The sequence below is a fragment of the Podarcis cretensis genome, assembly GCF_951804945.1.
Source record: "Podarcis cretensis genome assembly, chromosome: 6".
Lineage (NCBI taxonomy): Eukaryota > Metazoa > Chordata > Lepidosauria > Squamata > Lacertidae > Podarcis > Podarcis cretensis.
In genome coordinates, this window is record NC_137175.1 from 95909403 (window position 1) to 95935539 (window position 26137).

The 26137-nt window shown below is 47.9% G+C and overlaps 1 protein-coding gene and 1 long non-coding RNA gene across 3 annotated transcripts; both read left to right on the forward strand.

Annotated features, from left to right (window-relative positions):
• The first annotated feature begins 1421 nt into the window (after nucleotides 1–1421).
• LOC307218937 lies at nucleotides 1422–2481 on the forward strand. 2 transcript variants are annotated; one of them, XR_013840158.1, is made up of 3 exons: nucleotides 1422–1474; nucleotides 1899–2027; nucleotides 2165–2481. It is a non-coding gene; the product is annotated as an uncharacterized lncRNA (long non-coding RNA). The 2 variants fall into 2 exon arrangements; XR_013840159.1 differs by lacking the exon at nucleotides 1422–1474 and having other exon boundaries at nucleotides 1601–2027.
• Nucleotides 2482–4609: 2128 nt separating this feature from the next.
• Nucleotides 4610–18065, forward strand: TOR3A (torsin family 3 member A). Its single transcript, XM_079981605.1, has 6 exons — nucleotides 4610–5522; nucleotides 7589–7690; nucleotides 12133–12398; nucleotides 13333–13508; nucleotides 14905–15029; nucleotides 17111–18065. The coding sequence occupies exons 1-6, from the start codon at nucleotides 5174–5176 to the stop codon at nucleotides 17359–17361; spliced, it is 1269 nt and encodes a 422-aa protein (XP_079837731.1). The 5' UTR covers nucleotides 4610–5173; the 3' UTR covers nucleotides 17362–18065.
• Nucleotides 18066–26137: the final 8072 nt, after the last annotated feature.

The following is a 26137-nucleotide window of genomic DNA, read 5'->3' on the forward strand; positions in this document are numbered from 1 at the left end:
TTCTCTGCTCCCCTCCCCAGACACTCCGCATTCTATGCCCACCGGGGTGCTGCCTTGAATAAAATATGGGGGGGGGGGGCAGGTAAGCCCCATCCTTCAAAACTGATCACATGATGTGGTGCACGCACACTATTTGAATGCCCGTCAACTGGGGTGTGTGTGTGTGTGTGTGTGTGTGTGGCCACCTCAAATATTGGGAGTAGTGAAGGGACCTTTGCCCTTAGGCGTAGGCTCCCATGATGCCCACTGAACAGGCTGAGTTTGCCCTACTATGATTCCCCTTTTCCAGGCAGAAGTGGTAGATGCTTTTATATGTAACCCATCTAAGGGGCCATCTGGATTCATAGCAGAACCTGGCAAGAAGGGTAGGCCTTTATAAACCAGTCACCTATTATCCCTCAGTGGGAGGTTGGGGGGTGGGCTGTGGTGAAAAGGGTTAAAGATAACCTGCTGATAATTTTTGCAGGTTTCAAGGATGAGGTGAATAGCAGTGGAAAGATCAGGGCAAAACCATGGCATGTCCTCCAGTGTTGTTTATCCATATTGCGCTTGGAGGGCAGGAGGGTCCCACAAGCAACCCGGGTCATGCTCTCTGCCTTGTCAAAATGCAGGGAGGGGGCAAGACTGGGCCTTTTTCCTGCTGGAACCCCCCAGAACTCAGTTCTGGCACCTCTCCAAGGCATAGCTGTCAACTTTTCCCTTTTCTTGCGAGGAATCCTATTCGGAATAAGGGAATTTCCCTTAAAAAACGGGAAACGTTGGCAGCTATGCTCCAAGGGGCACCATGGCCAATTCTAAGGGAACGAAGAAGGCGATCCTGGCCAGTTCTGGCACCTCTCTTTCCAGAAAAATATCCTTGGGCAAGACTCACATAATTACAACTGATAGACATCAAGACTGGCATCTGTTCGATCTTAGTAAAAGCAACCACAACTGCTCAATAGGCAGGTCTCAGGGAAGATTTTCCACTGCATGCTGCAGTTATGGCATCAGCCCCTCATAAATTAGGGGACCGCAGGCGAGTGTGGGGCTGTGACACTGAGTAGGGCAAGGCGTGGGGCTGCAGCGGGAGCGATCTCCGGGCCCTCCGATCCAGAAAGGGCCACTCCGCCTTCCTTAGTCGCCCCTCGGCTCTCAGCTGCATTCACAGCCACGGGCTCGACTGACCGGCAAGGGGACACAAAGCACTTTCTAAATTGGGTTTTACTATTCGCACCATGGCTGTCCACTTTCCCCTTTTTTCAAGGGAAATCCCCTTATTCCGAATAGGATTCCTCTCAAGAAAAGGGAAACGTTGGCAGCTGTGCTTCGACTCATTCAATATAAAAGGGACCCGTCCCTCTGTGCACATGTCCTTTGCCCGGGAGGGGAGGCGGACACGTCCGGAAGGCCATTCACACATGCCCCGTTCCCCCTCAGGACAGCGGGCGGACTGACCCTCTGGCAGCCCCGAGGCCGCGAACCTTCTGCGGAGGTGAGAGCGGAGAAGGGGGATCGGGACCGGATCCGGAGCACGTCGGAAGGAGGCAGCGGACCAGCCGAAGTGGCCCGCCTGGGTCGGGAGTGCAGAGCCAGGGGCCGGGGGGGGGGGAGGCAGACTCCCCACTCTGCTCAGCCCTGGCCAGGGATGGGGGGAGAGGCAGCCCCCAAAACTTCCCCACCCTTGGCAGAAGGAAAGGTGCTGTCTCGGGAAACGGGGCTCTGTGGGTTCTACTCGGTTGTATTTTCAAAGCAAAAGACAGAGCACTAAAATAGAAACAAAACAGTCCCACCAAATGTCCTCACACGTATTCCCTATTCTTCAGTGCTCCCTCCTCTTGCCCTTTTCCCAAATCTACTGACCATTTCAAAACAGATCCATGTATCTTAAGACAGTATTCATGCCTCTCTCTACTCAGTTTTGCAGGGAAAAGGTGGTCTGAAATGGAGTGTATCTTGATGGCAAGTGACTATTGCAGGAGTCCAACTCGTTCCTTGTAAATGGGTTAACTGCCACAGATGGAGCAGCTTGCAGCGCAAGCAGAAATGTAGGAACACAGTATATGCCTCCTGCAATTTATATCCTTTCCCCCATGCTAGCATACCTTCTTAAACCAAGGCTGAAATCGAATCACGTCCATCACAGTCATACAGTCTATCTATGTGGGTTATATATCCCTTCCAGATATATGCAGCAGCCAACAATCTGTGAGTCAGTGAGCAAGCCAGCCAAAATCAACATTTCAGCATGTCTGCAAACAAAGGACTCACTCCAGTGCTGCCATTTACATTATCTCAGCCAGAAGTTAAGAACTTACTCTGAAACTCACTCACAGATGGTACCTAACACCACAGAAACTAGCGCTGATACGCTCAGGAACCTCACCAAAATGCTGGAGAGGCTGCACCTCCATATGTGGTGGGAATGCCCCAAAATCCAAGCCTTCTGGACAATAGTCATACAATAAATATGCAAAATAACTAAACAGATATTAGAAGTCACCCCAGAACTGGCCCTACTTCAAGATAATAATACCCACTCACACTATAAAGAGCTCATAACGCACCTATTCTCAGCAACATGAAGCAAAGTTCAAAGTTAGTTTTATTACGGCAAAAGCCAGCGACACAGAACACCGCAAGGTCAAAGAAAAGGAAATCAACAACAACATCAAAAAAAAAAAAATTACACAAGGGAACTTCGCAGTGTGTCATTCAACAAAAGAGATTTACGCTTCCTGATTGCTAGAGTGCAAAATTTGGCCACCTCATATGATATTGAGCTTGAGGAATCTTCCAGAAGGTATTTTCGTAGAATTTTGGGGGAGGATTCCAAATAATGTTGTAGGGGTATAAATTTTGATAAAAGCGGCAAAATAAGTTGAACTTGTTCTTCACTATAAAATTCGCAAAATAGAATGATGTGAGTGACAGATTCTACCTTATTAGACATACAGGGGCAGAGACGCACATGCATTGGTGCCCGCGTAAATTTGCCGTACAGCACTGCTGAGGGCATTGTCTCAAAGCGGGCTCTGGAGAAAGTCCATCTATAAGCTTCATTAGTGATGTTAGTTAAGTAAGGGGCAGCTGCAAAATTAGGCCAAGCTTTTAAACATCTATACGTCTCCGGGAGTAGGGCGTCTTCTTGTTGTAATTCGACATCGTAAAGTCTCTGAGTGATAATTACTTTTGCCTTGTTCAGAGTTTCATTAAAAAGATTTTCAGGGTTTAGGCCAATTTGTTTGATCTTGTTAGTTATTTGCATAAGCCAAGGAGGATAGGGAACTGCGGCCAGGAGGTAAGGTAACAGTCCCTTAGGATTGTAATGGATTTTCAGCCAGAGGAATATTGCTTGCTCCCAGACTTTTAATTCCACTCTGGGCAGTCCTGCCTCTTGCCTTAAGACTGCATTAGGTAGCAAATAATGCATTGGGGTAGCAAATAATGATCTTAAGAACATGAAGCATAATAGCTGGACATTGGAGAGACCTGTCAGGAGTAAACATGGACCTCTGGTATCAAATTGTATGGGAAACGGCCTTACTAGAAAAGCTAATCTATAAACTGATGCTGACACAGGGACAAATAGAAGAGGACACCATCACCCCAGTATGGCACCTCTTTAGCACATACACATCCCAACAAGACAACAAGAAGAATCCACCAACAGCATGTGAATCAATATGGCTAACTTGACCCATACACACAAACCAATCTCACTGCAGCCAACCAAAGACAACCAACCACCCCCTGGGCCACCCCCATCCCCACCCCCACTTCTCTCACTACCAAGGAAATATAACAAACGGATAGAAAGAGAACCTACCTGAGTGATGCTGACACAACCCCCCCCACACACAAAAACAAAGTAGAATAATATTAGCTAACACATCCCACCCACCTCTTTTCTTTCCAACCTTATGCTGCACACAGCACTTAATTATCTCACAATAAATATAACTGATCTGTAGAAAACACAGCCTGAAGATTGAATCTTCCAGAGGGTGGACCTCAAGCACTCCCAGTGGTCAGGGAAATGATGGGAGTTATGGCGCGTTACAAAGGTGGTGCACCACCCCAAATTTCTGCCAAGCAAATTTCTGCCAAGGGGTCCCAGGCACTCACCCAGGGTTGTATTTCCTTTGAGAAAATCAAGGCACAGCAGAGGCTTTAGGAAATATGCTTTATTTTATACATATTAGCACCTGGAGGGGCTGCAGAGTTTACAGCAGGCATAGGCAAACTCGGCCCTCCAGATGTTTTGGGACTACAACTCCCATCATCCCTAGCTAACAGGACCAGTGGTCAGGGATGATGGGAGTTGTAGTCCCAAAACATCTGGAGGGCCGAGTTTGCCTATGCCTGGTTTTTACAGCATTTGCATCTGAATACGTTCTTGCCCTGATGGTGGTTTTCATTAATGTGTTAGTGGCAGAGCCACCATCTCCCTCTGCCTTACAGAAAAACAAACTTAGCCTGTTTGCTCACCATGATTATCAAAATCTCTGATTAAAACTCCAGCACCCAAAAATCTAGAGGGGAAAACCTTGCACCTGGGGTTTGGGGGGGGGGGGAAGAGTCCCTGTCCCCTCGCTAACCCATAGCAGTACAAAACACCTTGGCAGAACCAACAAGAAATCTTCTGGCAGCCTAAAACTGATTTTGGCCGGATTTTCATGGACCTCAGTCCTCTTCGCTTTCACTTTGTCTGTGCACATTGATTTTTGTTCAGGGTTTTGAATAGAGATGCTAGGCAAAAGAAAGGAGTGTGCATACCTTAGGCAATGATGATGGCTTCAATCCATCCTTCCCGGCTGATTCTCCGAAGAAATACAATAAACCTGTCACATGTCTCTATCGTTGCCCTGTGGGAAACGGATTACAGGAGCATTTCCTCTCCGACTTAAGCTTTGCAGTGCGTCTCTCCCAGTGGTCTAGCTAGAAAGCATGTTGCAACTGTGATTGCATAGGCAAGTCCTTCCTCATTGTCGGTGTGTCGTCACAAGTAAACAGGCTGTACCCAAGGAAACCCCAATGGGAAGCAGATAGGAAGTGAGGTCTCTGTTCCTGGCAAGCAGATTAGGAAGTTAAGTAGCTGCAGGGCTAGGTTTGCTCACAGCAGCTGCCAGAACAAGGCGAAGGGAGCCGGCTTTGTGGCTAATGTGCTCCTGTCACCCTCCTTCCCAGCGCCATGGTGTGCAGGGCTTTACATTACAGCCCTTTGCTGTGTTTCTGCCTCTGCTTTTTGCTGACAGGAGCACAGGGGCAGGCGAGGCAAAGCAAGCCTTGGGAGCGCAGAAACACAGCTCAGAGCTCAACCTTGCAGGGCAGTGAACACTATGAGCGGCTGAAGAATCACCTGGGGACCATGAGGGCCCTGTCCAGGAGATATTGGCAGCTGCTGGCCTGCCGGCTGTGGCAGGAGGAATGCGAAGAAGAAGTGGCAGAGAAGAATGAGAGAATGAGGACGGTGATGATGGAGGAGGAGGAGGAGGGGGAAGAGGAAGAAAGAGGAGGCACGGTCATCGTGGAACACCAAGGTAAAGAGATGTCACAGCCTTTCCTCTTCTTCCTGACAGTTGCTTTTGCACAGATTAAAGAGGCAGCTACGGCTTCATAGAATTTAGCTCACTGAGCAAGTACAAATATGTGTGCATTGTAGTGGATGGTCTGAGCGGCCTCTCAATTCTTAGTTTTGGGCCACATATTAAGACTGCAATCCTATACTCACTTCTTTGTAGTGATTCCCGTTTTAACCTAGTGGGACTTGCTTCTAGCATTGCACTGCGTGCTAGTCTCCCTGTGAGTATTGTGTTTCAGAGCTGTGTATTAATTATGATTCGGGTTAGGGGTTTGTTGCTTTTTAAAAACTGACTTTCAATCATTTACATATGTTCATCCTTATGTTGTTTTGCATATATTGTACATTGCAGTGCACACTTTATAAGGGGAGCAGTGATTACTGTAAGCAAACAGTGACCTAATTTGGCTCTGGATAATATCACTCCTGCCTCCAAAAAGTGGCTAGCAGAAATGTAAAAGAGCATATGAAAAGGAAAGTTTTAGTATATAGTTTTCTTTTTCTGTTAATGTATGCCTTTTATTACACAGGTTTATGATTTTTGTGGGACGCGGGTGGCGCTGTGGGTAAAAGCCTCAGCGCCTAGGGCTTGCCGATCGGAAGGTCGGCGGTTCGAATCCCCGCGGCGGGGTGCGCTCCCGCTGCTCGGTCCCAGCGCCTGCCAACCTAGTTGTTCGAAAGCACCCCCGGGTGCAAGTAGATAAATAGGGACCGCTTACTGGCGGGAAGGTAAACGGCGTTTCCGTGTGCTGCGCTGGCTCACCAGATGCAGCTTTGTCACGCTGGCCACGTGACCCGGAAGTGTCTCCGGACAGCGCTGGCCCCCGGCCTCTTGAGTGAGATGGGCGCACCAACCCCAGAGTCTGTCAAGACTGGCCCGTACGGGCAGGGGTACCTTTACCTTTACCTTTATGATTTTTGTAGTGGTTTGTGGGCTCCCTTGAATGCAAGGATTACAGAAATAAATCTGACCAAGAAAGTTTATATAGAATCCTGAACCATCCAAATCTCACCTTACCTTGGGCTCTGCACTGCAGTCTCCTCAGTTGAGCTAGGCTGCACAAGTTGGAGAGTAAAGCGGCAAAATCCTGTGTAGAGTGGGACTTACTACTTCAGGCAGCAGCTGCACATTTTTTAAAGTATGTTACCTCATACTTGTTACCTGAAGTGGTAAAGTCCTTGGCAGGGCATTCCCATCTCCTCCTGCTGCATGCCAGAACAGGCCATTATTAGCTGTCATACTTCTCAAACACCTGTGTTGATAAATAATTGGATGGTGGGGGAGGCCACCCACAGATATGGGAAAACTACAGACTGCTTGAGTCTCTTGCTGGACTAGCAGAGGTCTTCACATGTGTTGTTGCCTCTTAGTAATGAAAGCCCTAGATGCCTTTTATTAGCACAGTGCAGCATCCAACAGAAGTGCTAAGTGACATGGAGCAATGGTTCCAAACTATAAGAAAGAAGATTCCACCTAAACGTTAGGAAGAACTTCCTGACAGTAAGAGCTGTTCGACAGTGGAATTTGCTGCCAAGGAGTGTGGTGGAGTCTCCTTCTTTGGAGGTCTTTAAGCAGAGGCTTGACAACCATATGTCAGGAGTGCTCTGATGGTGTTTCCTGCTTGGCAGGGGGTTGGACTCGATGGCCCTTGTGGTCTCTTCCAACTCTATGATTCTATGATTCTATTCTAGCAAGGACGTCTGAGGGAGTGGAGCTGAAAGCTTTGGAACAAAAGGCAAGAGCAGACAAGTGTCTCTCGCGCCTGCCCTACAAACCCTTGCCATTTCTGGTAGCGTCAATGGAAGTGGGTGGGGAGAGCGCACCAGCAGCAGAGGTTGCTTTGGGCAAGCCCATTTCGGACACACTTCTTCCATCAAGAATATTAACGGCCAACTTTGCAAAATAGTTGTGAGGATGAATGCAGGGCGGGGGTGGTGGTGGTGGAGAGACATGACCTGCTTGAGTCGTGGGCACTGGGGTAGCTCCCGGCTTTCTTTCCCAAAACTGGCTTGGCTTTCTCCTAGGGTGGAGCTTGCCCATGCTGAGGGAGATTGTCTCCAGCTGGTACTGCAGCTTTGGCAAGTGCTGCGCAACGGGAGACTGCAGAGTGACCAACAACATCACAGGTGAGGACTGTGTTTCACCTGGCACCCTGCGTATTTCACATACGCCCTGCATGAACTGCCTTCGGGACACTGGCACCTGGTGCCCATCAGAGCTGCTGGGGCAGCCCAGCCACTAAGGAGGTCATGTGGGGTTGGGGTGGGCAGGGGTAAGGCCATAGGTGCAAGGCCAAGGAGGTCAGATTTCCTCCCCATCCTGCCTTGCAAGGACAGTCTGGACACTGAAGCATTGCAGTCGTACTAATACTTAACACCTATGTCAACATAAAAATGAAGGTAAGACCCACAGTACAAGTGGAGCTCATCTCAGAATAAGATGCAGACAATCACATTAGTAAACACAGCTAAGTCTTTCCTGTAAAAGAAAGCCTGACTCCCTCCTTTGGCAATCTTTACAAAACTTTAGTTTATGGTTGCCATCAATTTTGATTTTAATTAATTTTTATAATGTTTTTATAATGTTGTACTGTTTTAGTGTTGTTAGCCACCCTGAGCCCGGCTTCGGCTGGGGAGGGCGGGATATAAATAAAATTTATTATTATTATTATTATTAAAATAGCTGGAAACACCACAAAGCAAGCACTGGTTTATTTCCCTTGTCTGAGAATAAATCATGTTAAGGCTTCACTCCTCATTACCGCTACACAAAAAAGGAGGATGACAACAATAGTAATGGTAATAATCATCATTTATGAAGATTGTAAATAGAAAAACATTTGCTCCCAACAAAAATAATGAACACATTTATTGTGTTCTGGCTAGAGTGGGTTTTTTATGCCACAAAAGTCATGTCTACTCAGAAGAAAGTGCCAAGGAAGTGGGGCTTAGGATAGCAGCATAAACTGCAACTCTTAATTTTCTCTGTTTAATCCTGTGAGCTCTGGTGAGTAAGAAGTTCTAAGTCCCCAAAATAACTATCGTATAGAAAGAAGCCTAGCAGATAGAAGGCACCCTGGAAATATTCAGCTGCAGTGTCCGGGTTCAGCCTCTTAGAGGTGAAGAAAAATTACATTTTTCAGAAATGCAGATGTGCTCCAGATGTTGCTGAACCCGAGCCCCAGCCAGTGGGGTCAGTGATCAGGAATGATGGGAGTTGTAGTTCAGCTACATATGGGTGGCTGTTTCATAGGATATCCACCTCTATTTTGAGTCTCACAATGAAAGAATTAAGCACAACCCAGTCTCACTAAAACCTGTGGATTATATAAAAAAATATTAAATTATGACTATCATTTTCGGGATAAAATGGTTATAGGAAAGATTCAAAATCCCATACCCAGTTACATAGAAGTAAGTCCCACTAAATTCAGTGGGGGTCACTTCTGCGCAGACATGTTATAGAGTTGCACAGGAAGACAGAACTCTATTGTGAGGAAGCACCAGCATATATTTGGGGCAGGCAGATTCCAGACCTGAACCTTTTTGCCATACTTCCTGCCTGCAAGAAGAGACCACTGCTCTCATTGTGCAAAATCAGGGATTCGCTTGCTCCAGTAGAGGTTTCTGCTCATTCCATGACAAACTGGAGGGTGGGCGAGTAAGGAGCATTTGCCTAGGACTGACCCCATGCAAAGTAACCTGCCCTGCCAATTCCCAGCTAAATAGATTTTGGGAGGTGCTTCCTCCAGAAGCCCTTGACCTCAGGATCAAACACACTACAAGCCCTGCCATCTCTCTCTCCCTCTATTGAGCAAATACAAAGGGAATCCTCCTCTCGTGATAAGAAGGGATTGAATGAGAGGCCTTCTGTTTTTTTGCAAACTGTTTCCTCACCCTGCCAACCAAGCCTCCATAACTCAGTTGATTAGTGTGTGGTGCTGATAACGCCAAGGTTGCAGGTTCAATCCCTGTATGGAACAGCTGCAAATTCATGCATTGCAGGGGTTGGACTAGAGCAGTGTTTCCCAACCTTGGGCCTCCAGCTGTTTTTGGACTACAACTCCCATCATCCCTAGCTAGCAAGACCAGTGGTCAGGGATGATGGGAATTGTAGTTCAAAAACAGCTGGAGGCCCAAGGTTGGGAAACACTGGACTAGAGGATCCTCAGAATCCCTTCCATCTCTACAATTCTATGATTCTGTTTCTCTCCCTCTAAGTCCCTTATTAGGGACGCGGGTGGTAAAGGTAAAGGTAAAGGTACCCCTGCCCGTACGGGCCAGTCTTGACAGACTCTGGGGTTGTGCGCCCATCTCACTCAAGAGGCCGGGGGCCAGCGCTGTCCGGAGACACTTCCGGGTCACGTGGCCAGCGTGACATTGCTGCTCTGGCGAGCCAGAGCCGCACACGGAAACGCCGTTTACCTTCCCGCTGGTAAGCGGTCCCCAGTCTTGACAGACTCTGGGGTTGTGCGCCCATCTCACTCAAGAGGCCGGGGGCCAGCGCTGTCCGGAGACACTTCCGGGTCACGTGGCCAGCGTGACATTGCTGCTCTGGCGAGCCAGAGCCGCACACGGAAACGCCGTTTACCTTCCCGCTGGTAAGCGGTCCCTATTTATCTACTTGCACCCGGGGGTGCTTTCGAACTGCTAGGTTGGCAGGCGCTGGGACCGAGCAGCGGGAGCGCACCCCGCCGCAGGGATTCGAACCGCCGACCTTTTGATCGGCAAGCCCTAGGCGCTGAGGCTTTTACCCACAGCGCCACCCGCGTCCCTCCGCGTTTCTCTCCCTCTAAGCCCCTTATTAGGGACGCGGGTGGTGCTGTGGGTTAAACCACAGAGCCTAGGACTTGCCCATCAGAAGGTCAGCAGTTCGAATCCCTGCGATGGGGTGAGCTCCTGTTGCTCGGTCCCTGCTCCTGCCAACCTAGAAGTTCGAAAGCACGAAGTGCAAGTAGATAAATAGGTACTCCAGCGGGAAGGTAAACGACGTTCTGGTTTGCCAGAAGCGGCTTAGTCATGCTGGCCACATGACCCAGAAGCTGTACACCGGCTCCCTCGGCCAATAAAGCGAGATGAGCTCTGCAACCCCAGAGTTGTCCGCGACTGCACCTAATAGTCAGGGGTCTCTTTACCTTTAAGCCCCTTATTTATTTCCCCTCCCCGCAAAAAACAACAACACCAAAGATAATGAAATAAGTATCAAGTCTCTGTTTGTGTGTAGCTGGCACACCATGTCACCCAAATAAAATAAAACATGATAATGGCTAGCTAGCCAGCACCCACAAACATTCTCTTCTCCTCATCCATCATAATGCAAGGTGGGACTTAGAAAAAGCCCCCACCCCATGCCCAAAGACTGCCAAGTCATTGAGGGGTGAATTAAAACCATGTCCATCCTTTCTGCCTCCTCCCCATGAAATCTTTCCCTCCTCCCACCCCCAAAATAAAATTTTATTGACTCACAAAACAAGTTGTTTCCACACTCATTTGTCTCTTTGCCTTCTGCGCCACATATTGATGTGGGCTGATGTACTCTTGGTCTCTCACACACTCAGGAACGTAAACCAGTTGATGTTATGAAAGCAGCAAGGCTGCTTTTGGCTTAACTCAACGGGGCTTGCAGCAGTGGAGGGAAAAGATGGTTGTGCAGACTCAGGAAGAACCTATGGTTGTGACTGGGCTTCAAAAACAAAGCCCAGCTGATTTGGTAATGCTAATTGTGTTGCATGTTAATTCCTGTATGTACCCTGATTGGCTGGATTGCCAATCAGGTTGGGAAAGCACACCTGGTTTACCATTTGCCTCCTACATCCTAACAGCCTGGGAATGGCAGTGAACTTGCGGTTGAGGTTTTGGCCAACAAGTGAGTAGTTTCCTCAGAGCTTTCTGTGGCTACAAATAGCCCTTGTAAAACACAAAGGCCCCAATTCAACTGAAATCAGCTGCAATTAAATCCCAAGGAAATAAATGGACAAGGTTTTCATTATTAACTTTCTCCCACTGGGACAATGGGCCCTAATACAAGTGCGTTAAAAAAAGCAACAAAGTGGAGACTCTTAAATGAAGCCTGTTGTGGTCTTTCATCTTTTTAGGACTGAACAGATAAACCTTTGAGTATCTCAAGTTGTCTAGCAATACAAATGATTCTGTGACAAAGAAAGCTGGGGGAATTATACAAATTTGCCAGATCTCCTTTTATTTTGCATGAATTAGTCTGCTGCTGTTCTTTTAACAATTTTACATTTACCCTCTTGCTGCTAATCACTGGTAAACTCAAGAGATTACAAAACTCAGAGAAACACCATTACTAACCCCTGGAAGCCCATTTTCTGCTCACCTGCCCTTGCCTAGCTGCCCTGTAACTTGTTTAAGGAAGGAAGATGAAGGTCTTTGAAAGGTGGAGTTTGTGACTTCTCTACAGTTCTATGGAATCATCACACACTTGCACCCAGAGACCTCCTCTTAAGGGATGAATTTCTAGCAATACTGCCCTCCTTCCATTGTGCCTTTTCTCCCAACCACAAAATGATATGCAAAGGATTTCCTGCCCTTTTGTTCACCACCAGGATTGGAGCTGGAGCTGGGCAGGCGACTCCATGGGCAACACTTAGCAAAAGATGTTGTCCTGAAAGCTGTTCAAGGCTTCCTGGAAACCCCTCAGCCAGAGAAAGCCTTGGCCCTTTCCTTCCACGGCTGGTCGGGCACAGGCAAGAACTTCGTGGCCAGGATAATGGCAGAACACCTTTACCAGGATGGCTTGAAAAGCGACTGTGTCAAAGTCTTCATTTCACCATTTCACTTCCCCCATTCCAAGTATGTGGATATTTACAAGGTGAGGGGAATTTTTCTCAGAAGATAATTAACCAGTGTACTGATTGTTTTGATGTTTCAGTGCTGAATGAGTGTCCCTCTTTGCTCCTCAATTCTTAAAGTGCCATCATAGAACTGTGGCAGAATTCTTACAATGCAGCCTCCCTCCCCTCCCAGATCACTTTTTGTCTGCATTTACCTACACCCCACCCCCACCCCCAAGGTGATGTGTCTTGTAATTAAAACCATGTTGTGCCACTCAGCTTTTTATTTATGATTTTATGCTGGCTTCATGACATGACTGTCTTTCTTCTTAGTTGCTCAATTTATTGGCTTCAAGTTTTTATTGTTTGACAGCTTGTACTGCAATAACAGGGACGCGGGTGGTGCTGTGGGTTAAACCACTGAGCCTCGGGCTTGCCGATCGGAAGGTTGGTGTTTGAATCCCTGCAACAGGGTGAGCTCCTGTTGTTTGGTCCCAGCTCCTGCCAACCTAGCAGTTCGAAAGCACATCAAAGTGCAAGTAGATAAATAGGTACCACTCCAGCGGGAAGGTAAACGGTGTTTCCGTGCGCTGCTCTGGTTCGCCAGAAGTGGCTTAGTCATGCTGGCCACATGACCTGGAAGCTGTACGCCGGCTCCCTCGGCCAATAAAGCAAGATGAGCGCCACAACCCCAGAGTCGGTCACGACTGGGTCTAATGGTCAGGGGTCCCTTTACCTTTTACTACAATAACTGGCCATACAAGGTTTATTTCTTAAAACAGGGGAGGAGGGGAGCCTGCAGTCCTTTAGATTTTGCTGGACAACCACCACTTCCTTCCCCGACCACCGACTGGGGCCGATAGGAACTGGAGTGTAGCAAAATCCGGAGAACCAAAGGCCCTCCTCACCCGGCCCTAAAAGGTGGGGAATTAATCTTATTAAATTCATTTCCCGTCTCCTTTGGCTGCTCAGGTTCAGCTCGCAAAACAGATCAGTGAGACGGTCCAAGAGTGTGAGCAGTCACTGTTCATCTTTGATGAGGCAGAGAAGCTTCACGATGACCTCTTAGATGGCTTAAAACCCTACATGGATCACTACGACAGCATTGATACAGTGGATTACCGGAGATCCATCTTCTTATTCCTTAGGTGATTACCCCCCCTCTTTTTTTGTAGTTCATGTACCAAAGAGGGGTCTCTTTTTCCAGAGGCTCTTGAAAGGTATATGTGAGTCTGAAGAGGAGTTTCTAAGCTTATGCAGGTGAAAAGCTTGGGATGCATCCATCTGTCACAAGCAGTTCCTCTCCCTGCCGTAGGTGACATGCTACAGATCCTGAGGAAAACCTCCAGTGCTGGCCAACTTAGCAGTTTGATGCAATAAGCAATATCTGCTGTAAAATATCTAGTGGGTTCCATCCCAAAATATGCAAGGGAAAAGATGTGCATTTCTCTGTTTGGGGTGGGTGGGGGAAGAGTTGTATCAGCCTCAAAAGAAACTGCTTTTTTGAATCCGTATCCAAGGCGAGGCCTTTGAATCTCATTGAGAACTTTACCTACTCTCGCTGAAATCTGAATTGCTCTTGGTACTCATCCTTATCTACGAAAAAGAATGTGGAAATGTCTACTTTGATAGCTTGTTGTCCCTTGATGTCTGGTACTTTGAAACTGTTGGGATTTGTGCCAGTTTTTTTGCTGACTTTTGGGGTAGATTGGAGTAGGGCCAAGAGTTGCATCTCCTGCAAACACAGCTGGGGATTTGCTGACATGCAGCTGCCCAGGACTAAGTCAACCTCCAGCCGGGGCAGTGGAACCATATCACTGCCATGTCCTGTGTCCTCCTGGCTGCATCCCCAATACAAAAGGGGATGTATTGCAATGGCTGAAGGTGCAAACAAGGCATTGCTGGTTTAAATCTCCCTTCAGCCTTCATTTTCTCACCTGCAGTCTCCGTTAAGTGCTCTGAGCACAGGCTAAGCTAACAGCACCATTGTGTAGGCTGGTTCTCTTTTCCTCTGCACAGGGGGTGGTCAGGTTGGCCACCAGCAAGGGCACAGGCCTGGCAGGGGGAAATCGTGCCTCTCCGCTCTGCCTCAGAGTGGCTAGGAGCCTGCCTGCCTGCCCATGTGCTCTCCTTGCCAAGGCTCACAAGGGAGCCTAGCTCCACCTCTGCACCCTATGTGCTCCATGCTAGACTTTCCATGACCCTCAGGGTAGCAAAGGGGTCTACTGAAGCCAGGGAACAGGGCATGCCTCCTATCCCAAGTCTAAGCCAGGAGACCAACCATTTCCAACATAAATTATTACACGGACAGCTGCTGGCGATTTTCTTAAAGAAATGTAGCCCCTCCATGCAACCTGCTATAGCACCTTGCATCTGTGCATGGAAGTTAACTAGGACTTTCCCAAAGTTGCTGATCCCTGGTTTGGGACCTTTGTCACAATGGTTGAACGCAGAGCAGGTTGTGTGGCAAAGTTATTTTCCCTAGCTGTGGCCTCTGCATTCTGTCGGACCAACTCAAAAATGATTCTCTCTCTTCCCCCTCAGTAACACCGGCAGCAACATCATTAATGAGGTGGCTCTTGACTTCTGGCGCGCTGGTCGAGCCAGAGAGGAAATAACCATGGATTCCTTAGAACAGTACCTACGGACGGAGCTGCTGGAGTCTACAGGTGAGACGCCCCTTGATCCTGACACAGTAGGCAGGATTTGCGAAGTTCTCTTTCCCCGTAGTGTTCTAAGGGACTGCTTCACGCATCGCCAAAGAATCAACATTTTCCTGTAGACACTGCATTGTGAACCTGTATCAAAGCATTTGTTGCAAAAACACATGCTTCACATGTGATGATGGCTTCAAGGGTGGGGAAGCTCCAAGGTTGCGGAATTTGTCGAGATGGGGCTCATGGGAGCTGCACTCCCCCATCCCTGGTTTAAGTGTGCATCTGAAAATGCAAGGAGGTGGCGTATCCTGTCAAGGACACATGCTGTGGTCAGCCGGTGTCTACTGACAGGGTGAGCTCCTGTTGCTCTGTCCCAGCTCCTGCCAACCTAGCCGTTCAAAAGCATGCCAGTGCAAGTAGATAAATAGGTACCTATGTGGCAGGAAAGTAAACGGTGTTTTCGTGTGTTCTGGCTTACGTCACGGTCTTCTGTTTTGCCAGAAGCGGCTTAGTCATGCTGGCCACATGACCCAGAAAGCTGGCTGTGGACAAACGCCTGCTCCCTTGCAGGGCTGTCTTTACCTGGGGGTGCAAGGGGTGCAGGGCACCAGGGCGCAGAATTCTGGGGGTGACAGGGGCCCTCTCTTTGGCGACTCCATCTCCAGCGCCGCCACCACACCACCTCTGAGACCGAGCAACAGCCGCCGCCACCACCACCACTGCCCGGAGCCCCGGCCGAGGGAGGACAAGGAAGGAGCACAGAGGAAAGGGGTGGCGGCAGCAGTGGGGGCTATCGCCACACCTCACAGCAGTGGCGCTGCCTCAGACCAAGTCCGAGCAGGGCTTGGTTGGCGAAGCAGCAGCCGCTGGCGCAGCAAATACCTTGGGAGAAGCTGTGCCTGGAGGAGCGGGAGGCGGAGGAGGCGGTGAGGCGAGTCCCATTTCAGCCTCTCCCCTCCCTGCCCTGCAGAGCCCGCCTGCTGGGAAGGGGCGGCTCCTTCGCCTGCCTGTCCAACAGACGGACCCTTCAGGCCGGCAAAGAGCCGCACTGTAACCTCTCTCCTGGCACCAGGGGGGTCAGCTCGGCCAGCCGTGCGCACTCTTTTCCCGCCTGGGGAACCTGCCGCCCACCACGGTGCAGGTTTCCCTTCCTCCAGGCTGTCCTAAATTTGGGGGCGCTGGGCAGATCTTTACACCCCGGCACTGCATATGCTAAAGACGGCCCTGCTCCCTTGGCCTGAATGCCGCAACCCCATAGTCGCCTTTGACTGGACTTAACCGTCCAGGGGTCCCTTACCTTTTTTTTTACCTTTACTGATACATAATGTCAGGAGCTCCTTTAGATAAAGCTGCGCTTGCTGCAGCAGCTATAAATTCACTGGAAATGTTAACTGCATTTGCTAACATCCATGCTTCCTTCCCACTGTGGTGGCATTGTGCTGTCCCAGAGATCTTAACAGTCTAAATTTTGGCAGCAGGAGGAGACAAGGGAAGGGACTTGCCTATCAGAAGGTCGGCAGTTCAAATCCCTGAGATGGGGTGAGCTCCAGTTGTTTGGTCCCAGCTCCTGCCAACCTAGCAGTTCAAAAGCACGTCAAAGTGCAAGTAGATAAATAGGTACCGCTCCAGCGGGAAGGTAAAGGGGGTTTCCGTGCGCTGCTCTGGTTCGCCAGAAGCGGCTTAGTCATGCTGGCCACATGACCTGGAAGATGTACGCCGGCTCCCTCGGCCAATAAAGCGAGATGAGCGCCGCAACCCCAGAGTCGGCCACGACTGGACCTAATGGTCAGGGGTCCCTTTACCTTTACCTTTTATGCTTCCTTCCCACTGCCTCTCCTGCTCTTTCCCTTCCCTTGTCTCCTCCTGCTGCCAAAATTTAGACTGTTAAGATCTCTGGGACAGCATTCTATCTGTTTTGTTACTCCACTAAAGGCCACATATGCTGACGTTCCTGTACAAACAACCCATGCCCAACTCAGCTAGGAAAGCAGCAGTCTTTCCTAGCCAGCTTCTGTGGCAACCTGGAGACGCAATACCTTGGAGGAAATGGAGGAAAATTGTCTTATGCACCCCTTCCACTTCTTTTCCTCCAGATGAGGGTTATGCCCACAACCGCCTTCTGGAAGAGAATCTCATAGACTTCCTGGTACCCTTCCTGCCCTTGGAGTACCGCCACGTGAAGCTGTGTGCTCGAGATGCTTTCCTTGCCCGGGGCCTTCAGTTCACCGAAGAGGCACTGGATGAGGTTGCAAGGATGATGGTGTTTGTCCCCAAGGAGGAGAAACTTTTCTCAGCCCAGGGTTGCAAGTCAGTCTCTCAGCGTATAAACTACTTCCTTCCCTGATGTTGTCGGAGTTTGGATGCAACCTGCTCTACTTCCTCTTGCACAGGGAGCGAGAGGTGTTTACTTCACTGACACCGGGCATTAAATCCCCTACAGTGTGGGGGCTGCTGGACTGGGGAAAAGCAATAATTCTGAACTCTGTGGAGGAACATGCGTCAGCAAATAAAGACATTGCCAATGAGTAGACACTATGCAGCTGGAATCAACATCAATGGTGCTGTTAAAAAGGACATTTTCATGCGCTGCTTTGGAATAAATGGTGGGCATTTAGGCAGGTCCTGAGGCAGAGAAACTACAGCAGCAAGTAGAGTTGAAGGCTGCTTCCTTTTTGTCTTGAAGACTGAGATTTCTTTTGACGGTTGTCTGAAAGGAGACATGACTTCCTCCTCTGCCCCTTTAAGGGTGTGACTAACAAGGAGCTGGAATATTTGCTTACAATGCAAGAAATGCCTTCTTCTTCCAGAACGAGTTATTGCATGAATGAGGGGACTTGCCCTGAACTTGGAGAGGTAGTACTTCCCTTCACAGTACTTAATAATCGGCTTTTAAAAGATGTGGGGATACTGCAGCAAGTAATCTGCTGCAACGTTTTGGCTAATGTGCTTCCCTGTATATATGTACACTATGAAGAATGCACATTTGCATTTTTTGATTTTTAATCTGCTAAGGGACTTAAATCCAGGACACCGTCAGGGTGTACTCAACTCAAAGTCTGTGTTTGTGTTGGATGGGTGTGGGGTGGGAGGCAGCGACAAGTGCCAAAATTGCGGTGCACTTCCAGCTCAGCGCAGAAGTTGAGCAAAAAAGCTTAGTCACTGTGAGATAAAAAGCAAACACTGTTTGCATGAACCACTGGTTTTGCAAACCTGCATCTTTATGAATTAAAACTTGGCACCGTTACCCATTTCTGCTACAATACAAAGCACAGGGGGGTCAAGCTTGGCATCCTAATGCTTGTTCTGGCCCACTTTAGACATACTTTAGAGAGTGCAGCCTCACATTGGCCAGGTGTGTCCTACTGCATAGCCCGCCAGAAAGAGATGCTTGCTTAGCAGGGAGGAACACAGGCCAGAATGATACAGGAATTTAGTAATGAGCTAACATTTCAAGCCTCCACACATGAGCCCTGGGCAAACATTAACCCATGCAAGGACATCAACCAGTCCTAGAGGCAGCTTAAGCATGCCTGGTGGGCGAGGCTGGTACAGTGGTGCCCCGCAAGACGAACGTCTCGCAAGACGGAAAACCCGCTAGACGAAAGGGTTTTCCGTTTTGGAGGTGCTTCGCAAAACGAATTTCCTATGGGCTTTCTTCAATAATGTCTTGCGAGTTCCTGCAGTTTTTTCCCCCTTTCCCCCCCTTTTTCTAAGCCGCTTATCTGCTTATCCGCTAAGCCGATAAGCCGCTAAAAGCGCTAATAGCGCTAATCCGCTAAGCCGTCAATGGGCTTGCTTCGCAAGACGAAAAAACCGCTAGACAAAGAGACTCGCGGAACGGATTAATTTCGTCTTGCGAGGCACCACTGTACAATTTCATTTCCTCACAATACAAACTTGTAAATTAATCCAAACTATTCCTCTGGTTTAGGGTGGGCAGCAGGAGAGGCTAACCCATGGTTTGTGCACCAAATCTAACTCCTCTTGATCTATTTTAGTGCCCTCAAGACCCTCAATAATTTGGTGCCAACCTTTTATTAGGTTTTTCCCCAAAAAACTGTTCTGCTCTGTGCCATTGTCGGCTGTGGTGTGCAGCTTCCTCATTCTTGAAAACTTGCATCTGAAGCACTTGCTAAAAATAAAAGAGCAGGAACCACCCAAATCACCCTTTCTTCTGCACTAGAAAAGTCCCTCTTGCTCTCATGGGGAAGCAAAGCTGTAGAATCACTGCAGTGCTCTAAGAAGGCTGTCTTAATGCTGCAAGGTTGAGTGAGACGGAGAGAGGGCTCACCACAATTAAAGTTGAGACATGGCTATGGAAAGCCCAGGCATGCAAGCTTGCTCATTGGGTCAGCACTTCACACATACTTGGGAAATGAAGAGAAAAACACACTCCTGCCCAAGCGCTGGTTGCTACAAGATGAAAACAATCGTCCAAGTCCTCTTCCATCACTCTGGTTCTTCTCTCTCTCTTGGCAGGGAAAATAGCTTGTCATTAGTTAGTCTCCTTGCTTTACCAGCACATCATGGCTCAAGCTTATTAGAACAGAAATGTGCATTTTACTTCTCATAGGGCTGGAAAATCCAACTGCTTTCCTGAGCACAGACGAAGTGTGAGAGCCACAGCAGGAGTGGGGGGCAACAATGACTTGACAGAGAAGCTTTTAAAGCCTCAAAGTACAACAGCTGGAAAGCACACTGAGATAGCCCCCAAGATGAAGAGGTGGTCAGGCATTCTGCTACAGGAGGTACTTGTGGAAAACGCGGGGAGGGGGCAGAATTAACATGTTCAGACAACTTATCATTGTAAAAGCAACAAATCCATGTTTATCCCTTCTATGGAAGTAAAAGGTGAAAAAACCCACACCACTACTAGTTTCTAATTATGAATTATTATAAACACCATTAAATTATTTGAATTGTGAAAATAATTCCAGGGTCGTCATTTCTGTTAACTCAAATTCGTTCTAAAAATATTTGTCACTAGAACTGCCGCTTGGCTTGCGCTTACCCATTTCTGGTTCTTCGGCCATGGTCACTTTGGCATGTGGCTCCTACAGAGCTTGCAATGGGACAACATAGACTCTGAGATGTGGCAAACAGATCTAGCACTGACATGTCCCAATTCGCCACAATTTGGCCGAAAACCTGTGGGTTCAATTGCCGCTGCACCTCTGGCACCACTGAATGGCAGAGCCAGTCTGCTACCACATTGTTGACTCTGGCCAAATACTCTGCTCTCAAAGACGCTAGATGCTTTTCTGCTCACATGGTTTTTCTGCCTCTAAATTCTGCTTTTCTGACGAGGTCCTGGCCTCCTTGTTGACATAGGCATGGGCAGCAATTTTGTAGGTCCACACCAGCAGGTGCTGATCCTAGAACATCCGAACAGAGGCCCTGGATCACTTACTCCTCCAGGTGTGCTCCTCAGGTAATGAGACTGGCATCTGTCAAAAGAACCAGCCTCTGTGGCTCCTGAAGACTTACTCCTGAAAAATGATGGGGGTGCAGTTAGCCGTGTAGCACCTCCTTCAACGTAGCAGGTATAGAGAGCAGTATCCCTTCTTTCTGGATGATCTAGTTCTGAAAGGGGAGCAGTTGCTGCAGCAACCTGGAGTGAAGTCTTGAACATGGCATTAGATTGTAGACGCTCACCAAAAGGCCTTGCAGATGAGCCAGAAACATCAGATCCTCGGGGAACCTGCAGAGCAGGTCTCCTCCACGCTCTCGTCATGATATGAACCTTTCCATGTCCAACACCACATCCTAGAGGGGAAGGTTCTGTAGTAGACAAACCTTAGGTAATTATTCTGGCGGCAATGTGGAGACAAGCTTCTGAGAGGTCTACACATACCATCCAATCACCCTCTTTTAGTGCCTCTATGGTTGACCATATTGTTGTTGTTTTTTACCCATTTGTTTAGTTATTTGAAGTCTAGAATTGTGCAAGTGTCTCCATGCTGTTTGGCACCAAGGACGCGACTGAAGATATTCCAGATCTCCCAGAAGAGGAGCAGACCCTAGGGCTCTGATGTCCAACAAGTGTTGAGTGGTCCATCAGTAAGCCTGATGTTTTACTGGATTTCTGGAATGAGGGGTTGGGACAAACCAATCTTGAGGTCATATTGTATGGCATAACCTTTGGATACCGTCTCTATCACTCACCTCTCTGTTGCTATATGGGACCAGAGATGGGAAAAGGAGAGGAGCCACTGGGCCCTAAGACACCCCCCTCTTGTAGTCATGCTGAGCTGGCCTTCTTGGCCCCTTTCTGGAGCTTGGGGGACTGGAAAGGGTGGGCAGGTGGGTCATTGTCTCTGCCTGCCTCCCGCTGTCCTCCCGCCCCCAGCTGTGGTAAGAATGTCCTCCAGGTAAACTACAGCAGCACTATTTGCTTGTAGACTGCTGCACACAGAAAACAGTAAGGTTATGTTTGCTGTCTAGGTTTGCTTGCCAAAAGATCAAAAAGCATGTGCAACCAAGGCAATATGACACAACATGCAGAGTAACCACACTCTGGTCTATAGGGTCAAAGATACCTTCCAACGTTGTCATCCTTGTGAAGAGGATTTGCAATACTACACACAGAAGTGTGGCCACTGGACTTATGGACCTTTGGCACAGTTTCATGGTTGAAAACCTCAAATGGAAAATAAGCACACAACTTCCATACTGTTCAGAGAAGGGTGACTTGGCAAATCGGAAACATTTGAGACTGATGCAGAGTTTGTGTTCCAATGTCCCATGTGCCAATGCTGGGCAGAGGTCTTCCAGTGTGATGATTTGGCCAGACCTGGGTCATGGAAACTAGGATTTCCAGTCAGGAAACTCACAGGGAGGCCTCAGGTTTACTTACCGCACTTTGCAAGGGTAACACAGAATGCTATTTATGCTGTCTTGAACTCCCTTAAGGAACAGCAAGATTCAAGCGTGATAGATAAGATAAATACCAGCATTGCTTTTTGAGAAAAGCTCCCCTCTGGAAAAAAATAAAGCACAGGATTTTGGAGAGGATGAACAAACAAAAAGTCTTTAAGGAAGAGCAGCCCTAATCAACAGCAGGTGACATCATTTGCAGACTCAGGTGGCCCATAAAAGATATTGACACCCCACATTTATTTTGACAGCTTGAGGACTAGTTAGATATGGCGACACTTTTTTAAATCTTGTGCTTCAAACTCCCCACTTGTTTTTCGTTTTGATTTTTAAATCAGCGCAAACAGCAGTGCTGCGGTGGGGGAAGAAAAGTGCCCACTCCTCTGAACTGGATCAGGGCCCCATACTGCTGTTTTAAGAACTTGCTTGTACAGTATTGTTTTTCTAGATAACACTAAAATATAGACAGAGAACAATATTTGTGATCACCATACAGTGTGAATATAAGCCCAATGGCCAGTCATATGGAAATTCAATCCCTACTTCTATTCTGCAACTTGATGTGTCCTTTGCCAGTTGCCCATTTGGTTGCTTAGTTTTTTTGGAGGGGGTTACAGCATATGAAATAAAGCAATGTCATATTATGAAAGAACATATTTATGTGTCTCTAATTTTATGTCCTTAGTTACTTTGTCTTTTTTCTAAAAAATGGATATAGATTCCATATCTGAAAATACTAATGGTCAATTGTGGACTTGGCATATTATTTGTAGAACCTATGATGTGCTGTCACTACTCAAAACATTAGTGATTCTTTGCACAGAGGATTTTCTGTGACAAAAGAGAACAACAGTCACACCTGCCATTGTGCTGGTTTCTTTTTGGTTAGTAGTAGGTCTTCAAGTTAGGGACGCGGGTGGCACTGTGGGTTAAACCTCAGAGCCTAGGACTTGCTGATCAGAAGGTCGGCGGTTCGAATGCCCGCAACGGGGTGAGCTCCTGTTGCTCGGTTGCTTCTGCCAACCTAGCAGTTCGAAAGCACATCAAAGTGCAAGTAGATAAGTAGGTACCACTCCGGCAGGAAGGTAAATGGCGTTTCCGTGCGCTGCTCTGGTTCGCCAGAAGCGGCTTAGTCATGCTGGCCACATGACCCAGAATCTGTCTGCGGACAAACGCTGGCTCCCTCGGCCAGTAAAGCGAGATGAGCGCCGAACCCCAGAGTCGGCCACGACTGGACCTAATGGTCAGGGGTCCCTTTACCTTTTAGTCTTCACGTTCTGTTTGGCTAGGCACCTCTATCACATGTGGAAGAATATACCTCTCTGCACAGCCACTCAGACATTGGAGGTTTACTGAGCTGCACACCATTCTCAAGACCTATGGAGACAAGTACCATCTCTGTACTATTTTAAAGGAATTTCCTGATTCTTACCACACCAACGTAAGTGTCATGGGCTGGCTGCGTCAGGATAATTCAGACAGGAGGGAGGGTTCCAGCAGGATGTGGGGGGCTCTGCTAGGATTGGGACAGGCTGATAAGTGAGGATCGGGTTGGGGGGGTCCCCTCAACCTGCTTTCTTGTCTCATCCATCTCCATGATGAGAGTTGTGAGCCCTACCACCTCCTCCGCAGCTGTGCCACACTGCTCACCCTGATGCTGTCAAGGCACTAGGCGTCCCCAACCTGCGGCCCTCCATATGTTTTGGCCTACAACTCGCATGATCCCTAGCTAACAGGACCAGTGGTCAGGGATGATGGGAACTGTAGGGCCGAAGGTTAGAGATGCCTGTACTAGGAGCAGCTTAGCCAAGAACAACACTGTTTCCTCAGTCTTTAATATAGGATATCTTGGTTATACACTGTCAACCTGTTTTTCAATTTGACATCTACTCTGACCTCTACAAGCAGATTTAAGCAATGCTGTTGCCAAGAAAGCTCCCCCCCTTCCAAACTTATGTGTCTGTGAGTGGGGCGGGGGTCTTCATCACATTCTCCATCTTTATTCTCTTAAAAGCCACACACTTTAAAAATAATAATCATGTGTCAACCTTTATTTGCCAATAAAATATTGCAACTTTTATTCAAAACAAAATGCAAATTGGCAAAAATCTTTGTGGAACGACAGGCAGAGGCACCTCCTCCAAAGGCCCCTATTTACATCAAGTTAACACTGTTTGCAGTTCACAGTCAGGCAATAGTGAAAATTTAAATTAGAAAAAAAAAACCCAAATATATTACAACAATAAAAAAAACAAAAACAACAATTAACAACACTAGTAGTGTGGGTTTGCGTGTGATCAGCATATTTTCAATTTCATCCATTTCTCTCCTCAGTGACTTCAACTATTAATCCAACTAACAAGAGTGCTCGAGTTGAGTAGAATCCTTAACCATCTTTCCCTCCCCCCCATCCCTTCCCTCCCACCCTGGAAGCCTGACTCTTGCACAACACACACACGGGTCCGTTTTCCTTAGGCAACTGCAGAGAAATTAGGCATTCCTTCTGGAATATGGAAAAGGCCACCGTTCCATCCCACGAGTATTACTTAAAAATGAGCTGTGCAGAGTCTGTTGCGTACAGAACTTAATTGTGAATGGGTGGCAGAAAGTGGTAGTTTCTGAGCATGCTTGATGCTTAAGTCACCGTGGACATTTCTGAAGCCCAGCTTTCAAAAACCATGGCTGCGCCTTGTAGGAAGAGGCGGCTGCTAGCTGCTCTGGGCCTCTGTGCTCCCAGGTGGAGCCATAAGGGGTCTATTTGGTCAGTCCGACTACTGCTAAGGGCCACTTTATACTACAGTGGTACCTCGAGTTACAAACGCTTCAGGTTACAAACTCTGCTAACCTGGAAGAGTTACCTCGAGTTGAGAACTTTGCCCCAGGATGAAAACGGAAATCGTGTGCTGGTGGCACAGCGGCAGCAAGAGGCCCCATCGGCGAAAGCACCTCTAGTTAAGAACAGTTTCAGGTTAAGAATGGACCTCCGGAATGAATTAAGTCCGTAACTAGCAGTACCACTGTACTCTGCAAAACCAAGTGGAAAAAGCATCTCCAGGACTGTACCACTGGGATCACAGGGAAGGGGAGCTCCGCACACTCTTCCATATAAAAGGAAAATGGCATGCCAGAAAGGACAGCATGAACCCATTTCTCCAAAATACTAGTTTTGTCTGTTTAGAAAGTTATTAATCTGTGACCCCCCACATGAATCCCGAAGTGGTATAGAATTGGAGCAGAATTACCGTTAGAGTCTATTATTTGTGTGAAATGGTCCACATTACTGCAGCAGCAACTTGCTTTTTCAAACTGGGTGAAGGGGCTAAGGGTATATAATTAAGGCCTTTTTTTGGCAAACACGCAGTAAGAATTGTGAAAAGGGGAGCAAGGATTTCACCACCACTGATGCCAGTGTTCAGCCAGCCTTGAAGACTGCGCAAACCCTGCCTGCTTGCCAGGAAATCACCTGTTTGGAATGCTTTGCAAGCTTAGTGCTTGACAACCTACTACAGACAGGAGGTTTTAGAAATCTCTGAACTCAACACTTATGAAACAGTCCACAGGAAGAGCGCATATGTCATAACATGCCGGTGCACATGGAAACCTTCTTAGAGAACATGTACAGTATCTACAATCTTGCTATAAAACCAGCAACATCAGGCAAAGTACTGCTGCAAGCTCCAGTCCTTAGTTGGCAAGGAGGAATATGGTCCTCCCTATTCTACAAGTCCACAGGCTCAAGAATCTTCCCTGCTTGGCTGGGGGCCTCTGTGCACTGTGTTTAAGATGCCTGCTTAGACACCAGCCATGGGTTGGTTGGTTTTCATGTTACAATCTTGCATTGTGTTTTGTGGGTACAGGGAGTTTGATTTACGGACCAAAGCTCAGTGCCACAATTCAATTTTTTTTTTTTAAAAAGCCACATGGGTGCAGCAGCCTCCCTCTTCAATTACTGTCATCAAAAGTGCAGCAAAGTCTATTTTCAACCGGATACAAATTGTGCAAGAAACTACTTGAATTTGGATACCGATTCACTCCTTACAATTCCAAGGGAAACTGGCCCCCGGGATTGTTGTAAGAAGTTATAATCAAAAACAAAACAAAACAGAAATCTGTGAATGCTGCAATTACCATTGCTGCCCTACATTTGCAAACTCTGAGGTCAGTAGGGAAGCAGTCCACGTATACAAGACACCCACATGTTGTAGTGTTACAGCGACCAGGAGCAGTTTTCTCAAAAGAGGGAT